The 17,521-nt window shown below is 49.1% G+C and overlaps 1 protein-coding gene across 4 annotated transcripts in view; it reads left to right on the top strand.

Moving 5' to 3' along the window:
• HSD3B7 (hydroxy-delta-5-steroid dehydrogenase, 3 beta- and steroid delta-isomerase 7) overlaps positions 1 to 17,011 on the top strand; it is a 32,526-nt gene extending 15,515 nt beyond the window's left edge. For 2 of the 4 annotated variants that reach the window (XM_044303756.1, XM_044303759.1), the window contains exons 3-7: positions 13,510 to 13,665; positions 14,115 to 14,223; positions 14,428 to 14,527; positions 14,618 to 14,780; positions 14,975 to 17,011. In XM_044303756.1, the coding sequence (XP_044159691.1) occupies positions 13,510 to 13,665; positions 14,115 to 14,223; positions 14,428 to 14,527; positions 14,618 to 14,780; positions 14,975 to 15,396 (950 nt within the window). In that variant the 3' untranslated portion in view covers positions 15,397 to 17,011. The remainder of the gene's footprint in view (positions 1 to 13,509; positions 13,666 to 14,114; positions 14,224 to 14,427; positions 14,528 to 14,617; positions 14,781 to 14,974) is intronic. The other 2 variants (XM_044303757.1, XM_044303758.1) reach the window with 2 other exon arrangements.
• The last annotated feature ends 510 nt before the right edge of the window (positions 17,012 to 17,521 follow it).

Here is a 17,521-nt window from a genome sequence, read left to right on the forward strand (position 1 = left end):
ATATACACCTTCCAGCCCTCATACCGTACACATCACCACAATATACATACAGTACAGACCAAAAGTTTGGACACACCTTCTCATTCAAAGAGTTTTCTTTATTTTCATGACTATGACAATTGTAGATTCGCACTGAAGGCATCAAAACTATGAATTATCACATGTGGAATTATATACATAACAAAAAAGTGTGAAACAACTGAAAATATGTCATATTCTAGGTTCTTCAAAGTAGCCACCTTTTGCTTTGATTACTGCTTTGTACACTCTTGGCATTCTCTTGATGAGCTTCCAGAGGTAGTCACCTGAAATGGTTTTCACTTCACAGGTGTGCCCTGTCAGGTGTAATAAGTGGGATTTCTTGCCTTATAAATGGGGTTGGGACCATCAGTTGGGTTGTGGAGAAGTCAGGTGGATACACAGCTGATAGTCCTACTGAATAGACTGTTAGAATTTGTATTATGGCAAGAAAAAAGCAGCTAAGTAAAGAAAAACGAGTGGCCATCATTACTTTAATGAACTGAAGGTCAGTCAGTCCGAAAAGCTGTTTGAAGAGGCCACGGGGCTGACCAGAGCTCCGCTGAGCACTGCGCTCTCTTCATAGCTTACCAAGCCCAGCGCCGTACATTAGACAGCAGCGATGCTTGGCACTGCAGCTCATCTCCCGTCACTCGAATGGGACTGATATACAGTGACATCACTGGCCGCCCAGATCGGCAGGGGGCCTGGAAGATGGACGCCGGCCAATCTGATATTGATGACCGATCCTAAAGATAGACCATCAATAATGAATCCCCAGATAACACGTTGTTCTTCTCAGCTCCTGTGTAGAACTAGTACCTACACTTTACGGTCACTGTGTGGCGGTAATATCGGGCTTTTTGCGGTGGTTTTTATTCAGTAAGACTACGGTAATATTACTCAGGTACTAGTGGTAATGCAAAGGGGAAAGGCACAGTATAGGGCGATGTGTGGGGTAAATCGGGATAGAACCAGAGGGGTAGGCTCACCTGTAGGCCTCCTGCACACGACCGGATGGCTTTTTCTGTATTTCGCAGTCCGTTTTAAATGGATCAGTTTTTCCGCTTCAGCAGTGTTTCCGCTTCCTTTCCATTCTTCCATTCCATTTTCCATTAGGTTTGCGTTTGTGATCCGTTTTTTTGCGGATCGCAAACGGAAATGGAAGCATGCAATAATGTTTAAACAGTAAGTACATAAAAAAATTGGGCTGGGCATAACATTTTCAATAGATGGTTCCCCAAAAACGGAACGGATACGGAAGACATACGGATGCATTCCGTTTAGTTTTTTTTCAGAACCATTGACTTCAATGGAGCCACGGAACACGATTCGCGGGCAATTATAGGACATGTTCTATCTTTGAAAGGAACGGAATTACGGAAATGTAATGCATACGGAGTAGCTTCCGTTGTTTTTGCAGACCCATTGAAGTGAATGGTTCCGCGTTTGGACCGCAAACGGAACATAAAAAAACAGAACGGAAATGGAAAAAAAACGTTTGTGTGCGAGAGGTCACTTTGCCCAAAGAAGCAAAATGTGCACGAGCTTTGTCTGATCTTATACAGCTTGCTGGATCTGTATTAGGGCTCATTCACACGAGCGGCACGGGCACCGACCGTGGCCCAGCCGCATGGGCATCGTGGACCCATCCCTCCGTTCCACAAAAAGATAGAGCATGTTCTATCTTTTTGCGGTGGGGAGGCACGGAACCCCAGGAAGCACTCCGTAGTCTTCCGTTCCGCATCTCCAGATTTTTGGACCCATTGAAGTGAATGGGTCCGCATCCGTGATGCGGAATGCACATGGAACAATTCCCATGTATTGCAGGTCCGCAATAAGGCAACGGGCAGAACACGTTCGTGTGAACGAGCCCTTACGCTGCAGTTTCTCCGCGCGAAAATCTGCGTAAAAACCATGCTTATCTGCAATCAGCGCAGGCAGGCTATATAGGACTGTGTGTTTGTGCAATATTTCATTTAGGGCCCCACTTTAAATTTTGCTCAGGGCCACACTGTGTCTAAAACCGGAGCAGAACAGTGGTTTTCACTTCAGGTACTGATTCTGACGTCAGTAAATCCGCGCAGGAAGATCCTAAACCCTTCCCGCAGTGCAAGGCCGAACTGAGGGAACGTGGGCGTGAGGCCCACCGACTGCGGGGGTCACATCACAGCGCAGCGCGCCCAGGTGTCTCCACCCCTGCTTATAAGGCGATAGGTAAAATCTCCCAGCCGCCTGCTTTTTCCTTTTCTGCGGAGCAGTGCTCAGAGCGGCCTGTAGGTGGCGCCCCATGGGATCCCACCTGGACTGCAGTCTTGCAGAATCTCCTGGGAATTTTCCATTGTTTCCCCCAAATAAGGGACAGGAGGTTGAAATCCAGATGGGTGATTTGTCTCGCTGATTCCCCATTATCTCCCGTACACACAGCTGTAAACTGCAGCTCTGGATGTGACTAGAGGACAAGGCAGGATGTAAGTGCAGAATTCTCGCTGCAGCTGTGGATGTGACTGGAGTATAAGATGCAATATCAGGATCAGTAGAAGATAAGTGATGGATTTGCAGTGCAGGTTGGTGCAGCATAACAAAAGGTCTGCCAAACCGACAGAGGTAATGGGGCCCATACGTCTGCCGCCTGCGCCAGGGAGAGCTCTGCTACGTCATCCAACACCAGATTATTGCGGATTACCTGGGCCGGTCGCCGTATAGCGAGCAAGAGGCATACAGCAGCTGAATGAGATCGAAGAGGAGGCAACGCTCTTTAGGGAAGCGATGCTCTGCAGTGTGGTACAATTATTAGTATGGGGAAGTGAACAAGAGGAAATTGTGACGTTCCGCTGTTACAAATAGATGTCAATAAAGTTTCACTTCTATGCCTGTCAAGGGTGAGAAACTGAGCACAGAGGATTTCAGGAGACAGCAGGATTACACCCCATGATATGGCACCTGTGCCCTTCTGTGGGGCCGTATAGCAGCTGTGTATATTTCATGCTGAGCACTATATGGCGGTACGCGGATGTCTGCAGCTCAGGGCAGACTGCGCGCACTCACACATGTGTATTTCCTGGTGAAGGTCAGACGCTTCCTGATTCCTTCACCTTTGTTCTCACTTCCTTCCTATTTCATTTCTAAACAGGAAATTATTGTAAAGTCAAACGTTTCCCAGAATGTAGAGCAGCGCGAGCGATGTGCTCATCCTCCATGCAACGCGGGGTCACGGTATCTGTCCCGAAATCCCCTATAACACCACCAGCCAGGCCCCACGGGAATGATCGGTCTTACAGATTACACTGGTTAGATCTAGTACTCGCATGTTAACGGGTGATTCCTGGATCTAGTACTCACATGTTAACGGGTGATTCCTGGATCTAGTAACCGCATGTTAACGGGTGATTCCTGGATCTAGTAACCGCATGTTAACGGGTGATTCCTGGATCTAGTAACCGCATGTTAACGGGTGATTCCTGGATCTAGTAATCACATGTTAACGGGTGATTCCTGGATCTAGTAACTGCATGTTACCGGGTGATTCCTGGATCTAGTACTCGCATGTTAACGGGTGATTCCTGGATCTAGTAACCGCATGTTAACAGGTGATTCCTGGATCTAGTACTCGCATGTTAACGGGTGATTCCTAGATCTAGTACTCGCATGTTAACGGGTGAGTCATGGATCTAGTAACCGCATGTTAATGGGTGATTCCTGAATCTAGTACTCGCATGTTAACGGGTGATTCCTGGATCTAGTACTTGCATGTTAACGGGTGATTCCTGGATTTTGTAACTGCATGTTAACAGATAATTTCCGGATCTAGTAACCGCATGTTAACAGGTGATTCATGGATCTGGTAACGGTTTGTTAACGGGTGATTCCAGGATCTAGTAACCGCATGTTAACAGATGATTCCTGGATCTAATAAAGGTTTGTTAATGGGTAATTCCAGGATCCACTAACCACATGTTAACGGGTGATTCCTGAATCTAATAACGGATGATTCCTGGATCTAGTAACCGCATGTTAACATGTGATTCCTGGATCTAGAAGCTGTTTGTTAACGGGTGATTCCTGGATCTAGTAACTGCATGTTAACGGGTGATTCCTGGATCTAGTACTTGCATGTTAACGGATGATTCCTGGATCTAGTAACCACATGTTAACATGTGATTCCTGGATCTAGAAGCTGTTTGTTAATGGGTGATTCCTGGATCTAGTAACTGCATGTTAACGGGTGATTCCTGGATCTAGTAACTGCATGTTAACAGGTGATTCATGGATCTGGTAACGGTTTGTTAACTGGTGATTCTAGGATCTAGTTACCGCATGTTAACAGATGATTCCTGGATCTAATAAAGGTTTGTTAATGGGTAATTCCAGGATCTACTAACGACATGTTAACGGGTGATTCCTGCATCTAATAACAGATGATTCCTGGATCTAATAAAGGTTTGTTAACGGATGATTCTTGGATCTAGTAACCGCATGTTAACATGTGATTCCTGGATCTAGTAGCTGTTTGTTAACGGGTGATTCATGGATCTAGTAACCATATGTTAACGGTTGATTCCTGGATCTAGTAACTGCATGATAACGGGTGATTCCTGGATCTAGTAACTGCATGTTAACGGGTGATTCCTAGATCTAGTAACCACATGTTAACAGGTGATTCTTGGATCTAGTAACTGTGTGTTAATGGGTGATTCAGGTGCAATGTTATGGTCAGATTGTCCTTCAGGCCGAAGAGACAGTAAACACGAGTTCGATTGGTCGGGACATGCTTGACTATGGTCATATTGGGGGTCATTTACAAAGACTAGCATTTAATGCCAGCCTATGACCTCCCCTGCGCTGGTGGATAAAGCGCCTATATCAGGTACACCGCCGAGTAAGAACGACCGGACTGGAGTAGTTTTCACTCCGCCTTTACTCCTGGCGTAAAAGATGATAAATTTGTCGGCCCGATGTCTCAGCCCAGCCCCCACTACTCCCCCGTCACTCCCAAGTTTTTTTTTACGCCTAACACTGGCGTAGCCCCCATCATAAATGACCCCCATTGTGCTGATATCAGGGGAAGTTGTGGTCTACATGCACAGGTCCAGCAGACTGCGGATAGTCTTTCTACTTGGGATATCATGTGAGAACGCAGCGTCCTGTCGTCGTCATCTACGCGGTGGGCCCTCTGATTAGTTGCTGCTGGGGCGCCCCGCTTTTCCAGACTCCTGAACGTCAGATTTTTACTGGTTATGGAGGAGATTTCCTGCTCTGAAGGGTGACTACCCATGTGGTTGCAGTCATGCTGCCGTCTGCACTGTCACCCATCTTTCTCAGTAGAAGACAGAACTGAGAGTGCCCTTTCATTAATTTTGTACATTGTGTCCTCCATGACTGTGTAAATAAAGTTTGTTAAAGAGAACACAGGACGATAATGCCAACCAATCGGACTTCAGCTTTCATTTTAAAACTTGCTCTGGAAGCTGGAATCTGATTGGTTGCTAAGGACTATTCCATGTGCGCACATCATGTGCAATCTTCAATAAACTTTATTTACATAATGACGGTTGATGACGTATCCCTGATAAATAAAGTTCTATCCTGCACGCAGTCATTCGCTCCGGGCACAAGTTTCCCAGTTGTTGATCTTCTCCTCCTGTCAGTAAATACCTGTCCCTGAAGTCACGTGGGGGACGCCGATTCTCCGTATTTACACAGTGGGGGGGGGGGGGGGGGGGGGGTTTAATGGAGTGGAGCATGGGGTCGGAGAGAGGAAGATGACTAATTCAGGGTGAGGGGATAGGGGTGTGAGGTTCTTTGGATTGGGTGCATGTAATGGTGGAGGGACATAAGACCGTCACTATACGAATACATCCGCTCTCTTCTTGGGATGGCGCGTCCTGAGGTACTTGGGCTTGATGGTTGCATCTCTCAATATGAGGACATTGTACTTGGTGGTTACAGTTTTTTGCAGGCACCGTACAGCAAGCAGTTCCCTGATTCAGGACGCCTTCGCTTGTCGCCTCCACTCTTTTTGTAGCGTTACTCCAGTGGTCTCAGAGGCTGACGCTCTTCAGGCCCGGTGGCGTTAATCCCGCTGCTGGCACTTTGGTGGACAGGGAGGCTCTCAGGATCTGTAGGGCCCTGGCCCGGTCTGTGGTAGACTCCATCTCCATCCACTGCTGCTCTCATGATCTGCTGCTTCTAAATTAAGACGTTTCCGACCTTTTTCTAAGCCTAAAACAGGTGTAGAATTTTAGACCTGTCATATTTCAGCTTCGTAAATAACCCCCAACGCAGCGCAACCGCTCATGCTCGGTACAGAAACAAAGGCAGAGGTTGGCTGCAGCAGAAAGTAATTGTCAATGCAGCTCTGGATGTGACTGGAGTATAAGACCAAATAAACACAAGATAGCATAATAAATAATATTAATAATGTAGCACAAGGAATAGATTATAAACCATGATATGACTTGTTCTTTTCGGCAGGATCCGGTGATTAATTAGCCGCTATTCCCCAGCTGAGACCTAATTATTCTGTTTTCAGGTCACAGAGATCCCGCGGTCTGGAATTATAATTGGATTAACACGTTTTTTTTCCCCAGACTGATTAATGAGCCCCGGTCACGTGACCTCAGTCAGCGCTGCTGAATGGCTGTTTAGAGACCAGAGTGCACAAAATGCATCCATTGACATCTATAGAGACCCCATAAAGGTCTGATGCACCTACCTTCTGCTGTACACAACCTTTTTTGGTCAGGGGCCCGCACTGTCATGTTGCTCTGTTTCAAGGGGCCACAAAAAAAAAATGTTGACCATCGCTCATTTGCATCAGCCTATTACATAGTTCAGTGCAAAGTGAATGGGGAGGAATGATCTCCACCGCAGTCATTCCTCCCTCATTCAGTTCTATTGATTACACAGGGAGATGTGCTGATGATAACCGTACATCTTTCAGCCGAGTGATTGCTCATTTATCGGCTGATCAGCGGCGCCATTATACAGGCCAGATGGGCTGTTTCCAAGTGTGTTAGTAAATTTGCCGAGGCCGATGTCCCGGCCCTGTCTGTCCCCGATCAATGTCCAATCAATGTTAGGAGCCATACTGCAATGTTAGGAGCCATACTGCAATGTTAGGAGCCATACTGCAATGTTAGGAGCCATACTGCAATGTTAGGAGCCATACTGCGATGTTAGGAGCCATACTGCGATGTTAGGAGCCATACTGCGATGTTAGGAGCCATACTGCAATGTTAGGAGCCATACTGCAATGTTAGGAGCCATACTGCAATGTTAGGAGCCATACTGCAATGTTAGGAGCCATACTGCAATGTTAGGATCCATACTGCCATGTGAGGATCCATACTGCCATGTGAGGAGCCATACTGCGATGTGAGTAGCCATACTGCCATGTGAGAATCCATACTGAGATGTGAGGAGCCATACTGAGATGTGAGGAGCCATACTGAGATGTGAGGAGCCATACTGAGATGTGAGGAGCCATACTGAGATGTGAGGATCCATACTGAGATGTGAGGAGCCATACTGAGATGTGAGGATCCATAATGTGATGTGAGGAGCCATAATGTGATGTGAGGAGCCATAATGTGATGTGAGGAGCCATACTGCGATGTGAGGAGCCATACTGAGATGTGAGGAGCCATACTGAGATGTGAGGAGCCATACTGAGATGTGAGGAGCCATAATGTGATGTGAGGAGCCATACTGTGATGTGAGGAGCCATACTGTGATGTGAGGAGCCATACTGAGATGTGAGGAGCCATACTGAGATGTGAGGAGCCATACTGCAATGTGAGGATCCATACTGCCATGTGAGGAGCCATACTGCGATGTGAGTAGCCATACTGCCATGTGAGAATCCATACTGAGATGTGAGGAGCCATACTGAGATGTGAGGAGCCATACTGAGATGTGAGGATCCATACTGAGATGTGAGGAGCCATACTGAGATGTGAGGAGCCATAATGTGATGTGAGGAGCCATAATGTGATGTGAGGAGCCATACTGAGATGTGAGGAGCCATACTGAGATGTGAGGAGCCATACTGAGATGTGAGGATCCATAATGTGATGTGAGGAGCCATAATGTGATGTGAGGAGCCATACTGTGATGTGAGGAGCCATACTGAGATGTGAGGAGCCATACTGAGATGTGAGGAGGCATGCTGTGGTGGTCTGAGCAGAATCTCAGGAATATTCTGCATCTGTCTCTTCCCTTTCCAAATCTCTGCGGCACTCATTGAGAAATCCTCTGAAGTAGGAGTTGGAAAAAACATTTCACGAATTCTTCAGGCACATTGTCAATTATTGTTCTGGACTCCTCACATTTTATCCTCCTTAAAGGGCTGGTACAGTCTCCTGTGAATACCGTACATTGTAATCATCGTCTATAAAAAGTTCTGCAGCTTTGTCATAAACTTTGGGGCAGGCTTACTAACGAAAAGGTGTCAGAATTTGGCTCCATGGAGCCTTGTTTGTGCCATATTTATTGTTGCTGCGCCAATTTTTAGACACATATTAATGATTTAAAGGAAGTCACTAAGTGCTGGTGTTAAGTAGTAGAAGTCTTATGTTAGCATCACAGATCTCTCCTGCTTGGGCCGTCCCCAAATGCCCATTTGTCCTTGAAAGAGAGGGTTAGTTTGGACGCCCCTTGATGATCACTGAACTTACAGAGGCAGTGAGAGCTGTGTCTAAGGATAGGGTCCCAGGGTCGTTTGTCCCCAGACTCCTACAAGCCCATTTTGCTTCTGCAGCAAGCCCAGGAGGAGCTGGAGGATAGGAGTGGTAGTGGCTCTGGCTGTGACAGTCAATCACACAAGGCCATGCAGTGAAAGGAAGGTGCACCCTCCAGAGCACATACTGCTTCTGGGGCTCCTGTCTAATGGTAGCTGAGGTACCCATGATGTTGAGTGTTCATATGGGTGCAAGACAGGACATGTAGAGTGCAATGGCCAGCGTATGGTGTAGGAGTCGGTAACCAGGCCAGGGGTAGCAGAGTAATCTATGGTGGGCACTGGTACTCTTGCAGTGGTGGCTGTAGTGTCCACCGCAGGATACAGGGTTTTAGAGATACGACTGGCCAGGTCATGTCTAGGTGTCCCTCACTGCAGGTTACCTTACGGACTCCAGTGCTCGGCCATGCAGATTCTAAGTTCTTCAATTACTCTCCTTTGTCTTTCTCCGTTGACCATACTCTGAAGCTTTGGGTTTAAGAAGAAGGACAAACTACGGCTTCCTCTCCCTTCCAAACTCTTGTCTAGACTGACTAGAGGTACGGGTGGAGCCAGTCCACACCTAACCTCCTACAAGGACCAAGACAGGACTGTTAACCCTGGCTGTGCCATCCATACATGGTTATACTGGGTGTAGTACATAGCATGAGATAACATTGTATTAAATGACAAAGAAAGGAGCAATTTGCAGATCCCTCTCGGGTATTGCACTTCTGTTGTTGATATTGGCTAAAGTTCTAGTGAACCGCTTGTCTAAGGTCATTACTTCTATCGTCCACCCTGATCAGATGGGATTTATGCCGTTTAAATCTACGACCCTTAACCTTAGGAGACTTTATATTAATTTACAAATACTGGGTCCTGCTGGTCATTTGTTCTCTAGTCTCCGCAAAGGCCTTTGATAGAATGGACATTGGCACTGTCCAAAATGGGCTTTGGGGGATGAATTTATATTGTGGGTACAACTTCTATATAAATCTCTGCAGATATCCTCGGCTTTTCCCCTAGGGGGGTGCCCACCTTCACCCCTATGGTGATTGCGGTAGAGCCTTTAGCGGTCTTTATTAGGACTAGCGAGGAGGATGCAAGGATTCTGCCGTGTCCCGGTGGAGGGTCGTACAGCGTTACACGCAGATGACATGCTTTTATTTCTGAGCCGCGTGGAATCCTCATTGCCAACTGTAATGTCGCTTATTGCCAAATTTCGCCGCTATTCTGGTCCGATGATTATCTGGACTAAGCCCACTTTAACGCCTGTACATCCGCCCCCCTCAGCTCTGCATATGACTGCTTTCCCATTAAAATGTGTAACGCTATGCCGATATTTGGGTGCAGAGGTTACTACCAATAATGCCAGTGAAGAGCCCCTTAATTTACTACCAAAACTGGACAAATTTAGGCTTAAAATATTACTCTGGTGCAATCGCCCCATTTCAGTGGTGGGTAGGATGGGAAATGGGATCTGAGGCCCATTGCAGATATTGATCGGGCTGGGATTCTCAGTCATAAACTCCCTCCTCTCTTTAAAGGGATTATCCTGGAAAAAGATAAAGAGGACCTATCCTCGCACATCGGCGTACATGGTATAGTGGCAGTGCTTGGTATTGCACTGACTTGAATGGGGCTGAGCTGGGAACAGCAACCTCTGGCACTCCAGCTGCTGTGAAACTACAACTCCCAGCATGCACACTTACTTGGCTGTTCTTGTAACTGCCATAGAAGTGAAGGGAGGATTCTGGGAGTTGTAGTTTCTGAACAGCTGGAGTGCCGGAGGTTGCTGATATTAGACTATGTGATCGATGAACGGTGACGCCACTGACCCAGGATGAGCTGATCGGTGGGGGTCATCAATATCTTTTCCCGAATAACCCCTTTAAGCTCCCCTCATATTTACCTAGTGCATAGAGTTTAGAAGACTCCATTATTCTTGCCTCATGTTGTGGAGCTGCCCTAATCTGCGGCGGTAGCGGCAGGAGATCATTTGATTTAACGCAGCCTATCGTTTGTCCTTGGGGTTGATCCCCGTTTATGTGTTTTAGGATCTGTTTCTACGCTGTCTCTTAATGGTCCTTGTTGTCCGTCTGTCATACACATAGGGCTCATACACACGAACCAGACGCAAATTATGGTCCACAATGCACGGGCACCCACCGCCTGCGGACCCATTCACTTGAATGGGGTCCGCGGTCCACACCACAAATAACTAGCGCATGCACTATATATTTTTTTGCAGTGCAGAGACACGGACAGAAAACCCTCAGAGGCACTCAGTAGTGCTACCGCGGGCTTCCGATCTGTACGGTTGTGCCTGTATATTGCGGACCCCGCATACGGTCCTGTCCGCCACACGTTTGTGTGCATGAGTCCTTACACAGTTTGTTCAAAAAGTTTATTGGATATCTAATAGGAAAGCGGTTTACGTTTAGAGAGGTCAGGCTCAATGATTTGCATTTACAGAGATGGTGCCGGACGCCCCGGGCCTGGCTCCGCACAGGGAACCGCTTGCTAACTTGTCCGGTAGAATATAAACTTCTGCAATTGTATTTTTTCTTATGTTTAATTCTCACTTTTTTTCCGGGCGCATTGTAACTATGCATAGATGTTATCTTGTAGGGCTCACTGCGGCTTTTCGGTTTGAGTTTAAAGTTATGTAATAACTTTATTACATAAGATTAATTTAAAAAGCAGTAGAAGCCAATGACATAAGCTTAGCTATAAATACTGAACTATAAAATGTAAATGATCAACCCTGCCGAGCGCTCCTCCCAAAACCAGTGCTTTGTACATGCAGTAATATAGGTGATAATCTACACGATGGTCTATGGGGCGGCTGTGTCAGGCATCGCTATCTCCGGCTCGTTATCTTTAGGTTATTGTGTAACCTGACCAGGCTTATCTGGAATGTTCCGTGATCGCCCCGGGCATGTCGTGCAGTGTGGCCAGCGTGTGAGAGTCCACGTTTTATATTGAATACCAATATAGTATCTTCCATGTACTTTATCATTTAACTCCCTGTGCCGTGCACCCTGCGCTGCCTGTGCTGTACATAGTGCGCCCTGCGCTGCCTGTGCTGTACATAGTGCGCCCTGCGCTGCCTGTGCTGTACATAGTGCGCCCTGCGCTGCCTGTGCTGTACATAGTGCGCCCCGCGCTGCCTGTGCTGTACATAGTGCGCCCCGCGCTGCCTGTGCTGTACATAGTGCGCCCTGCGCTGCCTGTGCTGTTCATAGTGCGCCCTGCGCTGCCTGTGTTGTACATAGTGCGCCCCGCGCTGCCTGTGCTGTACATAGTGCGCCCTGCGCTGCCTGTGCTGTACATAGTGCACCCTGCGCTGCCTGTGCTGTTCATAGTGCGCCCTGCGCTGCCTGTGCTGTACATAGTGCGCCCTGCGCTGCCTGTGCTGTACATAGTGCGCCCTGCGCTGCCTGTGCTGTACATAGTGCGCCCTGCGCTGCCTGTGCTGTACATAGTGCGCCCTGCGCTGTCTGTGCTGTTCATAGTGCGCCGTGCGCTGCCTGTGCTGTACATAGTGCGCCCTGCGCTGCCTGTGCTGTACATAGTGCGCCCCGCTCTGCCTGTGCTGTACATAGTGCGCCCTGCGCTGCCTGTGCTGTACATAGTGCGCCCTGCGCTGCTTGTGCTGTACATAGTGCGCCCTGCGCTGCCTGTGCTGTACATAGTGCGCCCTGCGCTGCCTGTGCTGTACATAGTGCGCCCTGCGCTGCCTGTGCTGTACATAGTGCGCCCCGCGCTGCCTGTGCTGTACATAGTGCGCCCTGCGCTGCCTGTGCCGTACATAGTGCGCCCTGCGCTGCCTGTGCCGTACATAGTGCGCCCTGCGCTGCCTGTGCCGTACATAGTGCGCCCTGCGCTGCCTGTGCTGTACATAGTGCACCCTGCGCTGCCTGTGCCGTACATAGTGCGCCCTGCGCTGCCTGTGCTGTACATAGTGCGCCCTGCGCTGCTTGTGCTGTACATAGTGCGCCCTGCGCTGCATCTGTTGTACATAGTGCGCCCTGCGCTACATCTGTTGTACATAGTGCGCCCTGCGCTGCCTGTGCTGTATATAGTGCGCCCTGCGCTGCCTGTGCTGTATATAGTGTGCCCTGCGCTGCCTGTGCCGTACATAGTGCGCCCTGCGCTGCCTGTGCCGTACATAGTGCGCCCTGCGCTGATGAATGGCAGGAAAGGTCTAAGGCACATTGGTACACCATAGACTGTCTCCAGGGTGCGGCTGCCCATAGATAGGGCTCTGAGTGCCGCCTTTGGCACCCATGCCATATGTTCGCCACCACTGCCCTATGCTGGCTCTGATCAGTGAGGGTCCGATGACTGGGATCCCATCAATCAGGAGAATGCAGATCCTGTGTCCCCCAATATGAGCGGAGTGGTGGTGGAGCATTCATTTCTATGGCACTGTACTCGGCGCCATTCATGTGGCGGGACACAGGGCGCCTGTTCTGTACCAGCGGAGGGACTCCCACCAATCAGACTCCTTATCTTGTCATGAACCCTTTAAAGGCGTTTTGCCTTTTCAGACATTTATGGCATATTCACAGACATCCCACCTCTGGGACCACTATCCGCCTCCATGAAGCTCGTAACCGATCCCAGCCACGAAGAGTGTCCCTGTTAAGTATCGGGTCCATGAAGAATGTATCTAGAATGTTCTACCACATCTATATATTCAGTGAGGTCAGGAAACATACGATAGAGATAAGATGGTTGACTCTTCTTCTGTTGTCTTTTAGAACATGTAAAGGTCAAACTGATCCAAGGAGACATCTCCTCGCTGGAGGACGTCCGCTCCGCCCTCACTGGTGGTCACGTGGTCATACACACAGCCAGCCTGGTGGACGTCTGGGGCCGTGTCCCGGCCAGCAAGGTCACAAAGGTCAATGTGACAGGTAAGAAATACATGCGGAAAGCCTCGAGTCTAAAGGAGCTAACATTAAGGGCTTGTTCACACGACCCGGATCCGCAATACACGGGCACCGTTCCGTGGCCATTCCGCATCATAGATGCGGACCCATTCATTTCAATGGGTACGCAAATCCGGAGATGCGGAATGGAAGAACGGAGCATTGTCTATTAAATAATCGGAGCAAGAGCTAAAGTAGAGCACCTCCCAAAACGGCAAAGATCCCCCCCAGCCTGCCACGTCATAGGGGTCCCCAAGTAGTGTGTAATCAGCCCGATCCTGCAGGTCCATGGCACTGAGCTCCTAAGGTGTGTGTATGAAACCAACGCCCAGCCTTTATCTATAAGAGGGGCCCCGTATATATCTGCGCACATCTCCATGTATACGTAGGTGACATGGCAGCTGGATGACAGATCATTGCTCCTTTGTCTGCAGGGACGGAGAACGTGCTGAGAGTATGTGAGGAGGAAGGGATCCAGTACCTGGTCTACACCAGCAGCATGGAGGTCGTGGGGCCCAACATACACGGGGATCCATTCTACAGGTAATGTGATTCATGTACACCTGCAGCCCGTCCTCCCTTCATGTGTTACACACCATCTATTTCTTTCATATATCAGCCACTATAGTCCCTGACCCCCATGATAACTACTACATGTCTCCCCCAGCGCTGAGAACCTTCTGTATGTGACTTTTATAAGGCCTTTTGAAAGGACCTGAGGTTTAGATTGTGTTTTGGGTGTTGTAGGGGCAATGAAGACACAGAATACACCGTGTACCACAACCAACCGTACCCGCTGAGCAAATCTAAAGCCGAGAAGATGGTGCTGGAGGCCAATGGGAAGAAGGTAATACCCGGAGTGCCCTGTAGGGGTCAGTGCTGTACACGTTGTTTATGATGTCACCGCGTCAGTGAATAATTTGCGTTGTGCATGCAGATAAAGGGCGGGAAGACCCTTTACAGCTGCTCGCTGCGTCCCACAGGGATCTACGGCGAGGGACACGAGCTGATGAGGCAGTTTTATAAGCAGGGGCTGCGGACTGGACGCCGGGTCTTCAGAGCCATCTCTCCAGCTACAGAACATGGCAGAGTTTATGTCGGTAAGAACATCATCTTCCAGGTCAAGCTTTACATCCTTCTACTGATCCACACTTACCGCCAATCACATCCAGAGCTGAATTCCTAATTCTGCCGGTTTCCTCAAGCTGAAGGCCCTGACAGCTCCCTGCTACCCCCTGGTGGTTCTAGCAGTTTGTTCTCCCTAAAATCTGTTCTTCTCCATTCTCCCCTGCAGGTAACGTGGCCTGGATGCACGTCCTCGCTGCCCGCCAGCTGCAGGAGCGCCCCTCAGTTCTTGGTGGACAGGTGTATTTCTGCTACGACCACTCTCCATATAAAAGCTACGAGGATTTTAATATGGAGTTCCTGTCATCCTGCGGATTTCGGATGGTCGGGTCTCACCCGCTGGTGCCTTATTTCCTTCTGTATTTGCTGGCGCTACTTAATTCACTTCTGCAATGGATTCTCCACCCGTTCTGCACCTACGCCCCGATACTCAACCCATACACCCTGGCGGTGGCCAGCACCACATTCACCGTGCAGACAGACAAGGCAGAGAGACATTTTGGTTACAAGCCTCCGTTCAGCTGGGAGGAGAGCAAGCGGCATACAGTGGCCTGGGTGAGGAGCTTCGAGGAGGGGGCGAAGAGCCAATGACACCCACCATAACGGGGTGTCACCGGTCACTATACAGTACAGACATGACATAACGGGGTGTCACCGGTCACTATACAGTACAGACATGACATAACGGGGTGTCACCGGTCACTATACAGTACAGACATGACATAATGGGGTGTCACCGGTCACTATACAGTACAGACATGACATAACGGGGTGTCACCGGTCACTATACAGTACAGACATGACATAACGGGGTGTCACCGGTAACTATACAGTACAGACGTGACATAACGGGGTGTCACCGGGCACTATACAGTACAGACGTGACATAACGGGGTGTCACCGGTCACTATACAGTACAGACATGACATAACGGGGTGTCACCGGTCACTATACAGTACAGACATGACATAACGGGGTGTCACCGGTCACTATACAGTACAGACATGACATAACGGGGTGTCACCGGTCACTATACAGTACAGACATGACATAACGGGGTGTCACCGGTCACTATACAGTACAGACATGACATAACGGGGTGTCACCGGTAACTATACAGTACAGACGTGACATAACGGGGTGTCACCGGGCACTATACAGTACAGACGTGACATAGCGGGGTGTCACCGGTCACTATACAGTACAGACATGACATAACGGGGTGTCACCGGTCACTATACAGTACAGACATGACATAACGGGGTGTCACCGGTCACTATACAGTACAGACGTGACATAACGGGGTGTCACTGGGCACTATACAGTACAGACATAACGGGGTGTCACCGGGCACTATACAGTACAGACGTGACATAGCGGGGTGTCACCGGGCACTATACAGTACAGACGTGACATAGTGGGGTGTCACCGGTCACTATACAGTACAGACGTGACATAACGGGGTGTCACCGGTCACTATACAGTACAGACATGACATAACGGGGTGTCACCGGTCACTATACAGTACAGACGTGACATAACGGGGTGTCACTGGGCACTATACAGTACAGACATAACGGGGTGTCACCGGGCACTATACAGTACAGACGTGACATAGCGGGGTGTCACCGGGCACTATACAGTACAGACGTGACATAGTGGGGTGTCACCGGGCACTATACAGTACAGACGTGACATAGCGGGGTGTCACCGGGCACTATACAGTACAGACGTGACATAGCGAGGTGTCACCGGGCACTATACAGTACAGACGTGACATAGCGGGGTGTCACCGGGCACTATACAGTACAGACGTGACATAACGGGGTGTCACCGGGCACTATACAGCACAGACGTGACATAGCGAGGTGTCACCGGGCACTATACAGTACAGACATGACATAGCGGGGTGTCACCGGGCACTATACAGAACAGATGTGACATAACGAGGTGTCACCGGGCACTATACAGTACAGACGTGACATAGCGGGGTGTCACCGGGCACTATACAGTACAGACGTGACATAACGGGGTGTCACCGGGCACTATACAGCACAGACGTGACATAGCGAGGTGTCACCGGGCACTATACAGTACAGACGTGACATAGCGGGGTGTCACCGGTCACTATACAGTACAGACGTGACATAACGGGGTGTCACCGGGCACTATACAGTACATACGTGACATAACGGGGTGTCACCTGGCACTATACAGCACAGACATGACATAACGGGGTGTCACCGGGCACTATACAGTACATACGTGACATAACGGGGTGTCACCGGTAACTATACAGTACAGACGGGACATAACGGGGTGTCAGCAGTCACTATACAGTACAGACATGACATAACGGGGTGTCACCGGTCACTATACAGTACAGACATGACATAACGGGGTGTCACCGGTCACTATACAGTACAGACGTGACATAACGGGGTGTCACTGGGCACTATACAGTACAGACATAACGGGGTGTCACCGGGCACTATACAGTACAGACGTGACATAGCGGGGTGTCACCGGGCACTATACAGTACAGACGTGACATAGTGGGGTGTCACCGGTCACTATACAGTACAGACATGACATAACGGGGTGTCACCGGTCACTATACAGTACAGACATGACATAACGGGGTGTCACCGGTCACTATACAGTACAGACGTGACATAACGGGGTGTCACTGGGCACTATACAGTACAGACATAAC

This window comes from Bufo gargarizans, chromosome 8 (genome assembly GCF_014858855.1).
Source record: "Bufo gargarizans isolate SCDJY-AF-19 chromosome 8, ASM1485885v1, whole genome shotgun sequence".
In the NCBI taxonomy this organism is placed as follows: domain Eukaryota; kingdom Metazoa; phylum Chordata; class Amphibia; order Anura; family Bufonidae; genus Bufo; species Bufo gargarizans.